General features: G+C 38.5%; 1 protein-coding gene across 3 annotated transcripts in view; it reads right to left on the bottom strand.

The window, feature by feature from the left end:
• EFEMP1 (EGF containing fibulin extracellular matrix protein 1) overlaps positions 1 to 19,764 on the bottom strand; it is a 58,978-nt gene that overhangs the window by 1,452 nt on the left and 37,762 nt on the right. For all 3 annotated transcript variants that reach the window (XM_021701146.2, XM_021701147.2, XM_044918559.1), the window contains 6 exons: positions 13,928 to 14,050; positions 10,033 to 10,152; positions 8,946 to 9,065; positions 7,719 to 7,838; positions 3,777 to 3,900; positions 3,498 to 3,693 (listed from right to left, as the gene is read on the bottom strand). In XM_021701146.2, the coding sequence (XP_021556821.1) occupies positions 3,498 to 3,693; positions 3,777 to 3,900; positions 7,719 to 7,838; positions 8,946 to 9,065; positions 10,033 to 10,152; positions 13,928 to 14,050 (803 nt within the window). The remainder of the gene's footprint in view (positions 1 to 3,497; positions 3,694 to 3,776; positions 3,901 to 7,718; positions 7,839 to 8,945; positions 9,066 to 10,032; positions 10,153 to 13,927; positions 14,051 to 19,764) is intronic.

Raw genomic sequence — 19,764 nt, 5'->3', positions numbered from 1 at the left:
GGGCAGAGAAGAAGCCATTGAGGGAAGCTGAGAAGAAACAGATGATTAAGTGGGAAACAGATGAATGGCTAGCAGTATCCAACAGAGTAGCAAGCGAGGCTGAAGGAGCCTGGAACTGAAAAATGCCCTCTGGAGTTAGCAGTATGGATGTCATTGGTGGCTTTTTTCAGGGCAACTTCAGTAGGGTAATGGGAACAGAAGATAGAAAAGGGTGACTAGGAAGTGAGAATTCAGAGACTGTGTTTATAGGCTGTGTTTTAAGAACCCTGGGTGGGAAGGAGAAGAGAGAGAGGGCAACATCTACAGGGAGGCAAGTTGAATATGTAGGAGGTAGATGGGAGTTTGATGGAAGAAGATTCTAGAGGAGATGGAAGGAAGAGTACAGGTGGTGAATTGGCCTTGATTGACAGAAGTGAAAACTCATCTTTGGAAAATTCAAGGGAGAAGGTAAAAAGGAGGACACACGAACCTAAATTTGAAGGGGGTGAGTGGGAAGTTCAGGTAATTCATATCTGTTGGCCTCAGTGGTTTCAGAAGAGAAGGAGGTGAGGTCACCTACTGAAAAAGAAGGGTCCAAACTGAAAGGATGTCCACCCATTCTCTTGAACTACTAACTGGTCTCTTCTGTTCTTGTCCCACTCCAATCCAGGCTCTGCAGTGTAGCCAGGCATCATTTTTTAACATGAAAATCTGATAGCAACTCCTCTACCTGAAACCTTAATATGATCTTTAAGACATTCTGTGATCTAGGCTCTGCTCATCTCACCAGCCTCCTCTCAAGCCACTCTACTGGCAGCACTTGGGACTTTCAGACCAACTGGACTGCTCTTTATTCTTTCCATTTTCTAGTCTTTAATTGTTAGTCTTCAGCTTAAGTCCACTTCTTTCAGAAGCTTCCAGACCACTCCTATCTTCTTAGCGGTTGACTTGGTAGGCACTCATGAGCACTTGCAACTCCCTATTGTAACATTCAGCATACTTGTGAGCACTTGCTCTGTGTCTTGACCATGAGCTCCACTGGGGCAGGAATTGGCTTCATTTTATTCACTGTTGTGTATCCAGGACCCAGCATGGTGCTTGCCCCTTGAAGGTAATAGTAGTACCTTGAAGGCACTAGTTGAAATAATTCATTCATTTAAAAATATTTTTTTGAGCACCTGCTAGGTGCCAGGTATATTCCTTGTGCTGAGTATAGAAGAGTGAACAAACAGGTAAAGTCTGCTCTCATTACACCCACACTGTAGACCACACACATAGACCAATGACTACTATGCAAAGTGGTGATAAGGGCTATGAAGAAAATAGGCTCAATAAGGCATAGATACTGGGTGGCATGGATGGGGAGGATGGTATTCTACCTTCAATTTTATGTACTACTTCTTTACAGTATGTCCTCTTTTCTAAGGAAGAGGGTTTTCTCAGTATTCTCCCAAAAGGAATATAAATAAAATTCTATATTCTATGGATCCCTCAAAGATCAGGTCCAGTATCATGACCATCAAGAAACATTCTTTAACTGTTCCAGCCAACGTTAATTCTTTGATGTCTTGGACCATGGAATTAAGCATAAATTGCTCCCTTTCCCCCCGCCATAGATGTTAACTTTTGCCACACGTAATATTTAAAGCTCTTTAAAATAAGGAAGTATGTATTACATGCACCTGGCATGGGGCTGAGCATACAGTGGGTGCTTAATTAAGGCCTGATGATTGATTTTTATGCATCAAATGCCCTCTACACAAGTGGATTTTCAGTAGAAAAATTTTGTAGGATTTAATCCAAATAATTCTTGAATTATGTGATAAGAAATAATCTTAAAATGACTTTTTATTTCAAATAGTTTTTGTTTCAAATAACTTAATATTTAACTCTGGGATTAGCAAAATTGCCAATGTTTTATATCATTCATGGAAAAAAAAGATTTTACTTGAGAAAAACACTGTGAGAATTTATATTTGAAAATATCAAGTCGATAAATGCACTGATATGAATCATAAAACTTTTACAGTGCTATGTTTATTGCAAGGAAAATAACATGCTGGAACTTTGCTTAACCGTTTGTTGATTTTACTAGAAATTTTACTTTCTTAAATAATAGCTAAAAGTTCAAAGTGGAAAACTATTTTTAAAAAAGATTTTGAGATGAACCTATTTTATTGCCATGGGTTACAAATAATGTTGTTTGTCTGGGCTAGAATTATTAAATTGGTATTATCTGAACTGTGTGAAATTCATTTAAAGTAAACTTCTTACAAATATCTAGTATATCTCAAATTTAAAGCATCAAATGTTAAAGAAGTTTATTCTTAGCTATTAGAAAAAAAGAACAGTAATAAATTTTGGGTTGGATTTTTCTCTTCAGAAGTTGGTCATGAGAAATTAATCATTTCTAATTTACTGGCAAAGAAGCAGAATCACATAATTCTGGAGTTGGAAGGGAACTTAATATATCAAAGAACGGGATAAACATGTAAACATTAAAAATCTCTAAACTTTACCACAAGAATGAATTTCCCAATTACTTTTCATGTTCTTAAAATGAAATACTGACTTTAAAATTTGATTAAAAATGAAGAGTGCCCAAAGGAGTTTTGAGAAAATTGTAACTGGATGAATAACATCCTTAGCGTGAAACAGTTACCGGAACCCTGCAAATGGCTTGGTGGGGTGCCATCATTTGCACATGAAGTGGTGAGCCGTATTTAAAATATGTCAGAATTTTCACCTAAAATGAACTTGCTGAGATGTTGTCTGGGGCCTGGAAGGCTGAGGCACTGGAGTCAGGGAGATCTGCTTGGAAGCCCTTGGAAGGATGAGGGGGTACGAAGAACCAGTTTAAAGGAAGAGAGGCAGGGGCACAGGGAAGCAAAGATATCCATGAAGAGAGAAATGGCAGAATTCAGAGAAAGATTTCATATAGGCATGAAATAAATGGAAAACACAAAGTTGACCTCACATTATCTGCCTACAGTTTGCAAGAAGGGTACAACTACTGGCACATTTGGTGCAGGGGGTTGGGGTCATTGCTCAGGGACTTCCAGTTTTCAATTTTGGTGTGAATGTAAATAATCTTGCAGATGTAACAACAAGGAATTTATGGTTTTTGAAAAGCTCTCCAGAAATTATTTTTTTACAATTAAATAACTATCACCAATTGGTGGTATCTATTTGGAGTGTGTGTGTATGTGTGCATTGGCTTGTGTTCTGCTGGTCACACACAACTCCATTAGAGTCTTCAACTTGGTATCTGAGTGACTTTAGAGAAGCTACTAAATCTGAGTCTCACTGTTCTGTAAAAAGGGAGATGAAATATTTAGTATCTATCTGACAGTGTTACCAAGAGGATTAAATGAGATAATGCACACAGGAAGACCTTACACAATGCTTGCACATAAAAACTCCTTAAATGTTAGCTTTCCTTCCAAGTGAATACTGCAAAACCACAGCAAACTTGCATCTGTCCCAACAGCTACAGCTGCCCTCAGGGTACTACTCACTCTTAGGTAGAACTCTCCATTTTCATTTCCAGATTTAATCCGAAAAGTATTGATAGTGTTGGCATAAATGGTTGTGGCCTGTATCTGGAAGATGTCTGATGGCACAGACCTATCGGATCGGATGCTCATGTACTTGTAGACTATAGACTGGGGAAGTTCTCGGCACACTGCACTTGAGACTGGGCAAACACATCGGCTGCAGAAAAAAACAAAAGTATTTCCCAGTTTAGCGTGGGAAGTCAGAAGGTTCTCACTTTCAAAAGCTCTGATTTTTCTTACTTCTCTGATGTTAGAACATAGGGATCTTGACAAGGATTTCGTGGGTAACAACGGAAGCCGCCATGATAATTCCAACACATTTCATCTTCCCGACATTCATTTGTGGTCTCACACTCATTTATATCTGTAAACACATAGGGTCAAAGAATTTACCGATCTAAGTAAATCGTATAACACTTCATAGCTTCACTTCTTGTGCTGTGCTTCCTAGGGACAGTCTAATCCACTGTCCAGAGCATCAAGTCTCCGCCCTCATGCCTTGCTTACCAAAACCACACCTCTAGGCTTTACCTCTCTTGGAAGCTCCTGACTCAGTCAAATGCCCTCTCCATTGGTTTTGCTTGCTGCTTTCCCAGCCTAGAAGGCCCTCCCCATCCCGACATGAAAATCCCATCTAACCAGCACACTTCAAGGCCAAATTGAGATGCCTCTTCCTTCCTGCAGCCTTCTAACCCTCCAGGCAGAATTTATTCTGCTTCTAATCTTCCAGTGCACTTATCCATCTCTTATTTAATTCCATTTTATTTTATAATTAACTATTGCCATATCTATATTCTTAACTAAATTACAATCTCCCCGAGGGCAAGAATTGGTGTCTTTCACTTTTATATAAGCACAGTCAATGGCTAACGTTTGGCTTTGAATTCAACAGATGAACGAACAATAGGTGCTTGATAAAAATATCATAAAATGACACATACTAATCTGTCTGGAATGACTCAGCTACATCTGTCCTCAATTAAATGCAATGAACTCAGGTCCTACTCAGTCTTGTGTCTAAAAGCACATTAAACTTAGCCCAGATCCCCATACAACCTGAATCTATCTGGATGTGTTCCACCTTGGGTGGCATAGCTATTTGGAGACTGTGTGGAAGAAGGGGAATTAAAGCAGGGGCTGTGATGAGAGGCAAGCCAGGAAAAGACAGTGTGAGGAAGCCAGAAGGGCAGAGAGTCCCAGAAAAAGAGTGCTGTGAGAAGGCCAGGCTGGACAAGGACTGGTTTCGGATTTGGGAATTAGGAGCCTCCAGATGACATCTGAGAGAACACTTCCACTAGAGAGCCATTATATTTACTACTAGAACAACAACAATGAAAATTCTATTAATATTTACATCCCTAGCTATGTCTACCTCCCTTTACATTTGAATAATGATTTCAATTTTATCCATTATAAGCCTTTTCTGAATCCTTCTGCCTCATAACCAAATACTTTCATTCATTAATTTCCTTCTTCCATAAGTAATTTACTAAATCCCTGCTGCAAGCCAGAAATGGGCAAGTTGCTGGGGTTGAATCTGTTTTTCCTATCAGAATTCTCACACCCCATGTTCTTTTTTGGGGGGGGGTCTTTATTGCTCTCTGCTTTGCATTACTGAAATCTGCATGTTTGTCTTAACCCTTCTATTAGCTTATAAACCCCATTAGAGCAGGACTATAGTATTCATCTTTATATACCTTTATCACCTAGCATTAATGCACTCAGGGGCACCTGGCTTTTAAGAAATATTAAAATGAACTAAGTTGCTCTTCACACAAATCATGTAGACATAGATGAGAAAGATATTATCTCTACTTGACTTGGAGGAAAAACAAATAAGGGTTAAGTAAGTGGCTCAAGTTCATACAGGTAGTGACAGGCATGTTTCCACTGTAAGGTACTACACATCCTCTAAATGAGAATAATTCCATGCCTTGTCCTTGGAGGTAAAAAATTTTCTTTTAGCTTCCAAACTGGTCAAAGCTATCTGGAACCCAAGGGGAGACTGGAAAAGTTTCCAAGAGTTTCCAAGAGTCAGTTATACAAAGTATCTTCTTTTGGACTGGCTATGGCTAAAGAAAGAATTTAGATCCCTTAGAAGAAATCATAAGTGACTTGTCCTTTCAATATTCTTCACTTCTCTGAAAAATAAAGATGCTGTTAGCTACAAGGAAAACTAAGACTGGTTTGTTATATGGATACCAAAAATGGCACAAGGAAACTTTATGTAATAATTTCATTTATTACTTCCATTAACTTAGAGCCTAGCATAATCAATATCTTAATCATTCTGGAATGTTTTCCAGGAATTATTAATAGTATTAAAATATTTGATGAATGTGTGTCTGTGTGTATATGTATTCTCTCTCTGTCTCTGTTTCTCTGTCTGTCTCCTCTGTGGCCTCCACCCCACCCAAACACACACAGAGTTTTCATTTTTGCAAGGTTGTGGAAATGAGAACAGTTATTTCATCCTCAAAATAAGCCTTTTGGGTAAAGGTAAGAATCCATACTCTTTTGTTTTTACTTCAGTCTATAGATGAGGTTGGGAAGAGATGATTTTAGTGGAGAGAACCAATTGCTTTGTACCTTAAAAGAATGTTAAGTCTCTCTCATAAAAAATGTTTTGGCTTAACCAAACATTCTGGAGCTGCATATCTTCAAGATATAACACTCATGAATCCCTTATTTGCAATTCCAGTACATTTTTCACCTTTAATTGTAACAGATTCCACTGTATGTTAATTTACTTCTGTCCTTTGCTGAGTACCAAATCCATTTATGATCAAAAACACATAGACATTTATCTGAAGGACTCCAGGGAAATTGGTTAAGATATCCCACTGGCTAACATTTTCCTCCACATAATATTCATGTTAAAAGTCTCAGGCTTCAGAAAGTAAAATCATCAGAATGCAATGTTTTTCCACAATTAACATTAGAGCCTCTAGGAACCTGGAAAGGGGTATAAAGGTGCTCATTGTGCAATGAATGGCATTCTGATTATGCTCATACTTAGTGGTTGGAGTCTAGTTAAATGATCATATGCATACTATAAAATCCCAGGTCCTGGGTGTTCCTCTGAGTTAATATTCTCCTGTAAAATCATGATATAGACTGCGAATCCCTAGTGTCTCCTTTCCTTGATTTTTTCCTTTCTTAAAAGATTTTACTGCCCTTGTATGTCCTTTCTCAGTTCTGATTAAAGAGGACTATCTAGGACAGATTTGCTACTAGTCACTTACATTGCTAAGTAAATTTTATGAAAATGTCTCGGATTGTAAGCCTTTTTAGTTTACAAATAATTTTTATGTATGTTATCTCATTTCATGCTCACAACTCCCTTTTCCAAATGAGAAAGCTGAGGCTTAGAGACATTTGATAATCTGTTCAAGACTGTACAGATAGAAGGCAGTACAGCTAGGACTCAAACAAATTTTCTGTCTTCAAGTTCAGTCATTTTTTCCCCACCCCTTCACTGCTTTATGTAAACTTTAAGTCTCTATACTAGCTTTTCTAGGATTATCTATACTTATGGTTTTTATCTGAGCAGAGTTTTCCCTGTTAAAGAAATTTGAAACTACATATACCATTGGAGGTGTGTAGGTATGAAGATCACCTGAGTTTATTTTAAAACTGGACCCTAGGATATTAGCTATTTGGGGATCAATAGGGTTTTTTTTGCTGAAGAATTCAAGCACATTTTAATACACATGAGGCTGATTTTATCAGTACCTAAATTACTGCCCAATTCATAATCTTGGTGTTTTAGAGGATAAGAGACTGGTTTAAGGTTTGCCTAACCCACATATTAAGTTTATTCTCTAGATTCAAACTCACAGTGAAATATTTTAATAATTGAATCTTTTGGGGCAGGTGATTAGAAGATGTATATCATAGAGATTATGTAGGCTATGTAGAAGAGATATCATTATTTTATTAAAATTATTTATATCTTAAGAAAGAAAAACAATTACCTTAGGTTTTAAAAAAGTCAGTGTTAACTGAATCATACCCTTTTTATGAGATGTGCATATTGCATGATGAACAAGGGAAAAAGAGCTCAGATTTTATTCAAGAGGGAAAAAATGAAAGTCTATGGTAGAGGATCCTGTAACTTTCTCCCTGCTATTTTTGTGGTTAAAAATGAACACTTAACAGATATGAAAACAATAAACTCACCCTGACAGGTTCTACTTCTCACCACTTGGTATCCCTGGGGACACATACACGAGAATTTCCCAGGTTCATTGACACATTGATACTGACACAGGTAGCTTGAGGTTCTGCATTCATCAATGTCTGTTGAATCAGACAAGAGCAGGGACACAGAGTTGAAAAACATACAGGTCACTACTTCGGCAATATTTTTAAAGGTAAGGTAAGAGGGTAAAAATGCTACAAACTCTAAAACAGAAATATAATACTTTGTAAGAAGCTCAGGGGAACATTCTATAACATCAGCTCATTTCCTCTAGAACTTCACCACACAAAGAGTTTTTCTTACCATCAGTTTACCTCAATCATTGCTGAGAGTTCGGTGAATCTCAGACCTAACCATACCGACTGAGCAGACTGAATGAACTGGGAATTCAGGGGAAGAATGCTTTGCATTTCTCAATGGTGATGTCCTTATAGTTTGCTCAGAAGGGCAGAGGCAGCTCTCCAGAGCCAGCCCCTTTTGGTTTTGAGCATAGTGGCATGATATGAGGTCTCTCTGGGGGGGGAGGGGGTATGACCTTTGTGGCCCCAAGTAAAGCTGGGAGGCCCCAAGTGTCAATGGCATTCCCCTCAGGATGTCTTATGCCTTCTGAATTGCACAGTGGAACATGCATGGGCAATGGACTCTGAAGTTCATCCTTCCAATTAAATGGCCCTCTTTTTACTTATGTGGAAAGTGAAACCCAGGCAACTTAAGAAATGTGTCCAAATCACACAGTGGTGGGAAAAAGACTAGAGGACAGGTCTCTTGGTCTATATTCTAATGTTTCTGACATGTGATTAGCTCTCTTCAAATTTAAATGTGCATACCAGTCACCTGGGATTCTTATTAAATGCAGCATCTGACTCAGAGGTCTGGTCTGGGGCCTGAGATCTGTATTTCTCCCAAGTAGAGATAAGGAGGTGTCATTGCTGCTGGCCATCAGATCACTTTGGGAAGCAAGACAATAGAACACTCCTTCTAATTATTAGACCCAGTCTTAATCTAATATTTCAGTTATTTTGTTCCTTCTCCTTTCTCTTGATAACATACTAAAAAGCCAATGTTGTAATTGAACTTAATTAACTGGATTTTAAAATAGAATTCCCATGGTTAAAAATTTGTTTTCATAAACAGACATAATTGGATAAAGCAACAGCAATTATTCAGACTGAACTGTTATTACAAATTATTGGAAAATATTTTACCTTCACAGTTGAGCCGGTCACTGCTCAGCTCATATCCTTGATTGCACTGACAGATGAATGAACCGAGAATATTGTAGCATTGCTGAGCACATTGATTGCTAGCGTCACATTCATTTATATCTGAGAGGAAACATTATATTTATATATCTATGTCTTAAAACATATCCTTGCTCTTTTGTACCTATGCTATCTAATGATAAGTGAATGATTCCCGGATTGGATTCTTTGCCCTGCAGAAGCTCACTGGAGAACATCCATTCAGGTTTCATATTTGTTGGAATAACTTCAAACGTCTGTCATGCACTTCTTTTAGAAATACCATAATATTTCTTTCTGGGAATGACAGTTTTGTGTTTGATGAATTTTTCCAAAGGAATTTAATGATTCTAATAAATATACATTCCAGTATCTATGTTCTTTTATTGTTGTTCAGATGCAAAGTGCCAAGTCCATAAATAATTGATATAAGACATTCATACTGATATGGTCTCTCAGCATGCTGTGGTGAAGATTTATCTGTGCTATTTATTACTTTTTAAATGGGTTCTGTTAAATTCCATTACAATTATAACATAAGCCTTTGAGACCCATACAGAGTTTTGCAATGCTCTAAGGCACTGAAAATATTGTGAAAAGGCATTTTTCCTGCACTAGATTCTTTCCATGTCATGCCAATCTTAAGATTGTGTGCCGTGACACTGCATTCTGAAAGGGGAGAAGAAGCATGTAAAAATCAGATGCACTTTCAGTGGAAATTTATGTACTTGAACTTACAGTAACCCATTGGCACCTTCAGCATTTATATCACACACTGTTGACTAATTGGTGTGTGTATATCAATTGATCTGTAGTTTTTTATATCGTTTGATACACCCACAGAGAAGAAGTAAGACCAAGGTTAACAAAGTTTTCCATTCACATCTTGATGTGTTTTAAGAAACAGATTAGTTATTGTCTTTTCAGCTTTATGCAGGGAAGATAATGCCAGTTCACTCAAGAGCACAGAAAACTGGAAATACTGCAACATGCCCTGATGTTTGTTTTGAAGACAGAAATCCGTCAGTATGGCAGTTTCCCCAAATCTTACCTACACAGGTATAGTTGTTTGCGGCCAACTGAAACCCAGGACTGCACTGGCAATAAAATGATCCCGGTGTATTCACGCATCTTTGGTGGCAATATGGAGGGATTGTGCATTCATCTATGTCTGGGTTATCAGGCACACAAAGAGAACCAGGTTATTGACTATCCATAGCTGTTAGCTCTTTAGTTCTCAGCAGAACATTATCTAGAAAACCTAGCTGGAGAAAAATCTCATTTTAAAAGTAATTCTCTCTCTCTTTTTGAATTAGGGTTTATTTTTTAAAAAATATACTTTGGTTTGCATTCTGCAGTTGAGTGAGATGTTAAAAATAAAGACTCCACAAGGCTGGTTGAGTGGGTTGAGATTTAAAGACCTAAAAGCAATGAAGACTATTTCACATATATATGAGAATATATATGTCAGTTTGGGGATCTAAAAGATTATCTGTAATGACAGAAGTAAAAAAGGGCTATGGAAGAATCGACTGATGTAACATAAAACTAAGAGAAAGGAGGCGTGGTCTGCCGCTCGGCTGATGACGTTGGCCAAGTCACATAAATGTTTGGCATCTTGGTTTTTTCTTTTGTAAAATGTGGATAGTAATGCTTGCTATGTGTATCTTATGAAGTTTCTGTGAGAACCAAATGAAAGAACACTGTGGAAGGAGTAGGATGCTAAACAAATTACCTCTTGAGAGTGCCCTCTGACACTCTGATGAAGTGTTCCAGGCTGTGTTCTTCTCAGATAAATATTTCCAACAATAAAATGGTCAGTTGAGAACTTGCGGGGTAGGATTAATTAACATCTTAGAAGCATAATAAAATTTCATTAACTCTACACTTTGTGACAACTCTAACATGGAGTGTGTAATTTAAAATAATAATTATGCATGTAAATGTAAGACTGTAGTGACACTACCTTATGGTAAAAAACGAAAAGAAAACAATACTTTATGCTGAGTTCTTCTGACTAAAACTGTGGGAGGCAGTATGCTCAAGTGGCCTCAGGATAACCTGAGATGAATCTTTGTTCTGGCACTTACTAGCATGGTCTTAACCTCTTAGAGCTTCATTTCCTCTTCTGTAAGTGATAATACAACAATGTGGTGGACTTGTTGGGAGGATAACATGAAATTATATAGGCAAACTTCCTTGCAAAAAAAAACAGGTAAAAATAAATGGCAGCTATTATTAATAGGCTGCAAAATAGATTTGATTTCACTTGAATATTGAAGTAAAAGGTAATGACATTGACATGGCTTTCCACCTCATTTATTGAGGTGTCTGCTCAAATGTCACCTCAGGGAGGCCATTCTGTTCACCTATATAAAATGGCTTCTTCTTTCCCATCTGTCCTTTTTTCTGCTTTATATTTCTTTGTAGCCATTGACACTCCTTCACATTGTGTTATGTGTTTATTTGCTTCTTATCTATCTCCCTCACTATAATGCATGGCAAATAAGACTTGTTTCCTCTTCAGGTGAAGGTAGAATATTTTTTGTCTGTTCACTGCTTTGTGCTTAATACCTGGAACAGGGTCTGGCATAGTAGGTGCTTGATAAACATTAGTTGAATGAGTGTAGACTTTATACTAATTAAGAGCAATTTTAGCATAGTTCTTCCTAGTACACCATATTATAGCCAGGTGCCAGTATTGACAGTGAATTTGTATAAATGGTCCCTTCTAATAGCTCCATGAGGGACGTGATTCTGTAAAATGTGTTTGTTCACCATGAAGGCCCAGCACTTAGAACAGTATCTGGTACATGGTCAGCCCTCAGTAAATACTTGATGAATAAATGATGCATGTCTTCTTAACCAGTGAACATCCATTGAATCATTGTTATTTGCAAGCATTGTGTTTGGCACTACAGTTTTATAATGATCATAAATATATACAGTATACCCTGTCTAGCATGGAAGAAAGGCATGAAAACATATTATTGCATGGAATGGTAAGATCAACAGTAGAAAGCTGTACAAGGGACAGAAAGAGCCCATTCTACTCAAGGTGTGACCTGCTGACCACTGTTAGTCCATGGACTATTTGGACCAGTCTGCAACAAATAAGTACAGAAATTGAGAAAAATTGAGAATATGTGTTTAGGAATAGCAATTTGTGTTACCACAACATTTTTTTATTGTACTTTATAGTAGTATCAGTCTGCAACAGACTAGAAATTTACAAAAAAAAAAAAGACTCATCAAGGTTTGAGAAGTAGTGACATAGAGGAGGGAGTAACTAATCATGTCTAGGTAAATCATGGAAGACTTCCCAGATGAAGTGACCCTGAGCTGGGATTTGGAAATTGAATAGGAGTTTGCCAGGGCTGCATGTTCCTGGTGCTGAAAGAGCTTATGTAGAGGCACTAAAGTGTGACACTGTGTGATGTATGTGGGGAAATGTAACTAGTGAACAAGGCTGAAGTATAATATTTTGGGGAGAGAAGGGTGTTGATACAAAAGAGCTGGGCAAGGATCTGATGGAAGAAGACCTTATATGCTCTGTTGACGAATGTGGAGTTGGTTCTGTGGGTGAGGGGAACAGCAGGGAAGCCACATGATTAGATCTGAATTTAAGAACGTTTCCTCCTGCCATATCATATAGGGCTGTAATCATACATTTTATTCCCTTTAATTTTTCCCATAGTAGGTTGAGTTAGTTCTTTTTCTGTACCTTTTATACCCTCAATTGTTTATTTTCCTGACTAATCCATCAGGCAAAACTTTGGTGCCTGTGGAGTTTTCCATACAATCTTCTCCTACATCACAGCTTCAGTCACACAAAGCCTGGGCCTTCCTCAGAGGCTGGGCACTCACCCCAAAACCTGGGCACAGCCCCGTGGTGGGCAGGACTGGGCCAGGGCCCTTGAGGAGCTCAGTATTGACATCCTGACATCAACAGTGGACATTCTCAGGTGAAAATTAATGCTAGCTTCCTGTCCCCACATTCTTATCCTCTGTTCCAAAGAGGAAACAAGGACTCTTCACTGATGTGTGTTAAAAGGTGGTATGTAAATCACTATCAATATCATATGAACACATTTGACATAGGGAGTCAGTAACAAAGTTTTACTCCTAGTGCTGGACCTCATGGCTGAACCCAGAACACATTTACTTTTACTGTTTACTTCTCATTTGCCAGTCAGTATCCTCATACTGTATACTTCTAGTCATTATAAAAAACAATGCACAGAGCATCTACTTTGCAGGCACTTTTCAGGTCTGGGGAGATAGCAGTGACACAAACCAGACCTGGCTCCTGCCCTCAGGTAGCTTAAGTAGAGCTCTCAAGTAGAGGCACATGCTGTACTTGGCTTTGCATTCCCAGCACTGCACCAATGTGCAACATAACGAATGTTTAGTACATGTCTCTTAACTCATCACAGAATGATAGCACACAGCTATTCCACCCAGGACTTGTCGCAGCTCTAATCACTCCCATATATGAGCTCCTGAGTATGTAAGTCATTTGTCTAAAGCCTCAAAGTGAATTAGGGGTAGAGCTGGGATTTGAACCTCACCATGTGTCCTATAAGCTATGCTATTTTATGAACCAGTGAATGAAGGTCACCTCATCAATGTTTCGGTGCTATGGCCCCCAAATAGCTAATTTAAAATTATTTTCTTGGTTGCTTTTGTGGTCCCATTCATACTCCAAATTTTTGCTTTTGCTTAGTCTAACATGTAGCCAACACTTTGATATCCAGAATATGCTCACCCTTTAAGGTTAGCTCTTTCTTGTTAATGTGGAAAATGGATCGGGAGTCAATGAAAGAATAAGCAGTTGTTAGCTATCATTCCCCAAATAAATATGAGTGCTTTGTTTTGAATGACTGAGGTTTAAACAAGTAAGAGGTTTAGGACCAGGATTTTGCTCACTGCTCTGCTGTACTTACCTACACACTGCTCTCCTCGCTTCTGATACCCTGGAGGGCACTGACAGGCGAAGGAGCCTCGTAAATTGATGCACACTTGGTCGGCTCTACAGTTGTGAGTCCCTGCAGTGCACTCGTCTATGTCTGGTAAAGACATCCAGCACAGAGTTTGAGTTGGTTGTGCAGATGTTACTATTTCCTCCATTTAAAAAAAACCCGAAGAAGTATAGTTGACACCTAAGTGACATTCAGATGTACAACATAGTGGTTCAACAACTCTATACGTTATGTTATACTCACCGCAAGTCTAGCTACCATCTGTCACCATACAATGATACTATTGCAGTACCATGAACTACATTCCCTATGTTGAATTGTCATCATACTTTTTTTTAAGAAATAAAGTTTTTTACTTTATTCTTAAAACAATACTCTGTAATATTATTATATTAGAAATGTTTAAAATGATAAATGATTTCAAGCGTTCAGAAAATAATTTCATAGGTGCCGGTGTGTACCACTCAGATTTAACACATGCTAACATTAACCGATGCTTGTCTCGGCTCACTTTATTTCCAGAAATGAAACATTTGAGACATAGCTAAAGCCTTACTGTATTCTCATCTCTTTACCCACCCACCTACCACTATGCTGGTAGGTGTGAATCTTTCCCTGAAATGGTTTTATACTTTTATTATACATCCATCCATTAGACTAAACAGTGCATCTGTTAGAATATACAGTGCTGTTTTGTGTGTTTTAGTGTAAATAAATTGTATAATACTTCTACCCAACATATTGTATTTGAGATCATTTATGTTGACAAGTCTCTAAAGATCTGTTCAGTAACCAGATATAAATCAAACTTTAATACTGTACATTTCCTGTTGCCTTTTTTTTTTTTAACTTTAATTGCAGTGATGCCTGTGTGGCTCAGTTGGTTGAGCATCTGACTCTTGATTTGGGCTCATGTCATAATATCAGGGTCGTGGGATGGAGCCCTGTGTCAGGCTCCACGTTCAGTGTGGAGTCTGCTTGAGATTCTCTTGCTCTCTCCCTTTGCCCCTCCCCCCAGCATGCCCTCTCTCTTTCTCAAATAAGTAAATCTTTTTAAAAAAACCCTTTTTGGGGCCCCTGGGTGGCTCAGTCAGTTAAGCATCTGCCTTCAGCTCAGGTCATGATCCCCGGGTCCTGGGATACAGCTATATTGGGCTCCCTTAGCTGGGAGCCTGCTTCTCCCTCTCCCTCTGCCCCTCCACCCCCCTGCTCGTGCTCTCTTTCTCACTCAAATAAATAAATAAAATCTTAAAAAAAAACCTCTTTCATTGCAAATTTCAAAATGCAAAGGATTCAACTTGTTCATATTCCTCTAGGAGAGATAAAACTGGTGTAGTTTAAAATACCTATTTTCCCAAAGCATTTCATTTCAGTTTAAAAAAGGTATTTCCCCAAAGCAGTTCTATAATTTACTAAATGTGCCCTAAGGAGTAGGTAGATTATAGTTTCAGAAAAGTAAAAAATGCTCATAATATAATGAATCTGTTATAATGAATTTCTTTGGGATCAAAGTGTGATGTGAATTTGTGCGTGTGCATTCATATTACAGTAATTTATAAGTGAAATTTAATTTTGCCTTTTCAACATCACCTTCGCATTCAATTAACTCTCTCCCATTATGAAGTTAAATAGGTGAGTTAAGAAGATTATGTGATTTTGGCATTCTTCAACAACTGAAGAGTCTAAGCTTTGTTAAAAAATTTTATCAAACTTGGAATTCCTAGATGACCAATTTTGCACAGAAACTGAGAGCCTTAGATCATCACTGTGGTAAACCCAGGGTGGTGCTTTGGAACAAACAGTGGGCTAAAATTCAATACAAACGATGAGCCATCAGTAATTAGAATGTATTCCTCAATTCCTGCCTTCTCCTAAAGACGCTCAGAGAGTGGTTCCTGCTGTGTTGCCTTTCAACTCTCTCTATTTCCAGGGAAAGCTAATGCACTCACTCTACCAATATAAGAATGTAGGAGGTTCCTGTTGTAAGAGAGTTGTCCTCAGATATCGGCTTTGAACGATAACAGAGATTTTTTCCAAAAGAAAGAAGAAGGGGAGATGAGAAATACTCGAGGGATGTATGGCCATTTATTGGTTAATACCCTATAAAAGCATCTACTTAACATAATTCTTTGAACCTGGTTTTAAAGTTGTGGTGAACTTTTTGCGTTATTGTTTTTTATTTTTGTTTTGACATCCATTGTCATCATCATTATTTTCAAATCAGTGATTTCAACTCTGTCCTTTTAAGGTACTATGCAGAGGTGCCACAGTCTTGCTTTGAAATTATCTGCTCTTTTTTGTGTCTTTTATTATATTCTCATATGCACTTGATGAAAACATTTCTACTGGGGTTTCTTTCAGAGCTTTATGACTCGCTAATGCAGAAATGACAGCAGAATTCCTATTGTTTTATGTCAAGAGCATCTGCCAACATTTGCAGTGATAACAGCCCTGAGAGATACCGAAATGTGAGACTCAGATGTGGCAAGTTTCCTCAGTACATGCGGGCAGAAGATCAAGGACTGGGGCCGGCTGCTGCATGTTCTGAGGGAGGCCTCACCAGTGACTGCGGCTTTTCTTTCTGAGACCTCTCTGCAAACCGCCTCCACCCCATCGCATTCCCAATGCCCTACAATTTCCTTCCTACTTTCTTGTTCACTTCTAAGGCTCTTTGATAAGTAGGCCAATATTTCTAGTGGACTTAATATATCATTAAATAGGTTTTAAATGTAAAAATTGTGCTACCTGGACCTACCCCTTCTTAAGAACCAGGTCCGCTGACCCTCTGAGAAAGATTATTGAGTAAAAATATTAGGTGAGTTAAAATAATTTAATAATAAAAAAATACCACTGCCCCCATGCCACTGTATTCTTTTCCTTTCTCTATCAAAACAAACAAACAAATAAACAAACAAACAAAACTGCAATAGGACTCACCGCACCTAACACTGGTGATATTTTTAACACACTGTGTACATACTTGGACTCACTTCAATTTTTAATTCTTTCAGATGGGAAACTTCCTGAAATTCAGTAAAACACAACTTCATGAAATCCCCTTCAAGAAATTATTCTGAAGGAGTTGAATGCGTGCTCTGTCATATACCTAGAGCTGGATCTGCTAGGAAATGAACTGACTACATTTTCATTTACAGCTTCTCCAACTCAAGCTGAGACGATTTATCCTCTCCTTTGCTCTTAGCAGTTTATCTAATGCTGAAGAACACATAGACAGATAGGATCTCTTTGAACTATCTTCGATTATACTGTCAATTCATACCATTATTTAAATAACACAATTTTATTATTTTAAAAGTTGTACTTTGAGACCCTGTTATTATTTACTCACAAAGCATATGTCATATGAGAAAGTCATGTAAGAATTGTTATGCATTGTTAAAGTCTCTTACACTTTTTTCTAAAGGTTTTATTTTTTAAGTAATCTCTACACCCAGCATGGGGGGCTCAAACCCACAACCCTGAGATCAAGAGTCGCTCGCCCTACTGACTGAGCCAGCCAGCTGCCTCTACGCTTTCCTTTTCTACTTGTATGCATTTCTATTTGTCTTAAACATCAGAAAGTTAACGTGGTAAGTCACTAAAACATACATCTATGTCAGAGACTCAAAGAATATCCATGCCTATGCTGGTATATCAGAAGACCTGGTTTCCCAGACTTTTCATTTATGAAAGGCCTCTGTGGTGGAAGTATCTCAAATGGCAAAAGCACTGCTTTATTCATAAGGGAAACAACTCAGGTCAGCCATGATTTTCTTGGTAATCTAGGAAAAAGTACTCTGGGAGAGGAGTTTTTGTTTTGCTTTTAAACTATCTATAATTTATCCTTGACAGTGAAGCTCACAGTTCTTAAGCAATCAGTTAACACATTCCCTGGGCCCTGGCCCCAAACTCTTTGAGGATGGGATCTACATCTTACTTTTTTCTGTATTCCTAATGCCTAGCAGAGTGCATGAAACATCGTGGGTTTCTGTTTGTTCAATAAATGGATGAATGAATGATAATCGTTTGCTGGAACCGATGCCTAGAGTTTGAAGGACGTAGGATCAGTGTTTTATCTTATGGAACTAATCACTGGAAGGGTGACAGGCAAGATGTGAGAAACAGCAAAACCAGCAAGATGCCAGCACACGGAAACTGTAGGAAAGCAAAGTTGTTGAGAAGTGCAGAAACTAGGAGGCATAAGGCAGCATCGGAGGTGGGTGGCTGTAGAAGGTTTGCTGGGCCAGGGGAGTTTTGAGCTGCATTTTGAAGAAGGTGAGGAGGCTATTTCTAGGCAGGAGGCAGGCTCGCATTAGAAAACCTCCAATGAAACAAGTGGTCTGCAAGGCAGTTGGAGTCAGCATGGCTGGAGGGGCTGCGGTGCCTGCTTGAAGGGGCTCATAAAGTGGTAGCGCAAATCCTAAGCAAAAATTCAGGGCCTCAAAGTGGGATTGGAATTTGAATTGGACATCACGGGGAGCAGCTCTGAACTATGTAGACACAGCCTAATGTAAACATAGCCAGAGAACAAAATAATAGAGTGTGCTTCCTAAAATATCACAACACGTAAATCAACTCACATTTCATCATTCTAATGCATCAAGAATAGCTAAGGGCAGTATTTGGTGATTCCCTCATTTTTCAAAAATGTGCCCACACTCTCCCTCCTAGTGATTTATACTGTTGTAGGTCCCTTTCTTGCTGACTTTGGCACCATTATTGCTTCAAATAATGCAGTCTGATCTTTGCTCGGCTCTTACTCCTAGCCTCTTTATCATGCGGACCCCCAGTCTATGGGACTGCATACTTGGTTTCCTCTCAAAAGTTAATGGAGGCAACTGTGTCCACATCTCTGTGGTGTCCATTAAGTCCCTGCTTAGGCCCGCATTCTCTATGTTTTTGGCTCCTTCCTGTCATTCTGACTCATATTTCCCAAACCCCTGACTCATGCTGCTTTCTCTCTTATGCAACATTTTAATCTCTGCAATGTTCTCTTCATAATTTGATAACTTACCACGACATGGACATTGAGTGTGTTTTCATGGGCAAACATTTTCTGTACCTTAAATGCTTTAGATTACCATTTAAACTTTGTGCTTTAGGTTTAAGGAATAATTCATAACTACTTTGGAATAATCCACCACTGCCCAGTGATGAGAGAACACACTGAAATAGGAGGAAGAGACTGAAGTGATTTTGCATCTGTCACTGCCCAGGTGATCTAGGACCATGGAATCAATTCTTTTTCTCTGTTTCTCCATCTATAAAATAGACTGTCCACCCTTAATAATGCATGGATTTTTTTTAAGAGTTCAGAATCTTCAAAATATATCTTTTTGTTTCCAGACTGAACCCTTAGAGTAAAATAGCCACATCTTTACGAGTTCTGTGGGGAGCACTGTGCATGCTTTGTGAATATTACTTGATGGCACTGTCCTTTGAACTCCTGTGGTTAAAGCAAAGGCAGCGGTTAAATTCAAGTTGCTATTTCTTCATCTGGGTGAATTTACAATCTTATATCTTCTGCAACCATACTAATTTAATCTCATAAATGGAGTAAAGTAGAAAAAAAAGAGGTCAGGGATTCATGTTTGCTGTGAGAAGGAGCTACTTTATTCCTAGCGCCTTCCCTTCCCTTCCCTCCCCTCCCTTCCCCTCTCCTTCCCTTCCCCTCCCTTCCCTTCCCCTCTCCTTCCCTTCCCTTCCCTCTCCCCACCTTCCTTCCTTTCTTCTTTCTTTCTTTCTTTCTTTCTTTCTTTCTTTCTTTCTTTCTTTCTTTCTTTCTTTCTTTCTTTCTTTCT

Source organism: Neomonachus schauinslandi, chromosome 10 (genome assembly GCF_002201575.2).
Source record: "Neomonachus schauinslandi chromosome 10, ASM220157v2, whole genome shotgun sequence".
In the NCBI taxonomy this organism is placed as follows: Eukaryota; Metazoa; Chordata; class Mammalia; order Carnivora; family Phocidae; genus Neomonachus; species Neomonachus schauinslandi.
The sequence above is the reverse complement of the archived record's forward strand: the minus strand, read 5'-3'. Positions and strand labels throughout refer to the sequence as shown.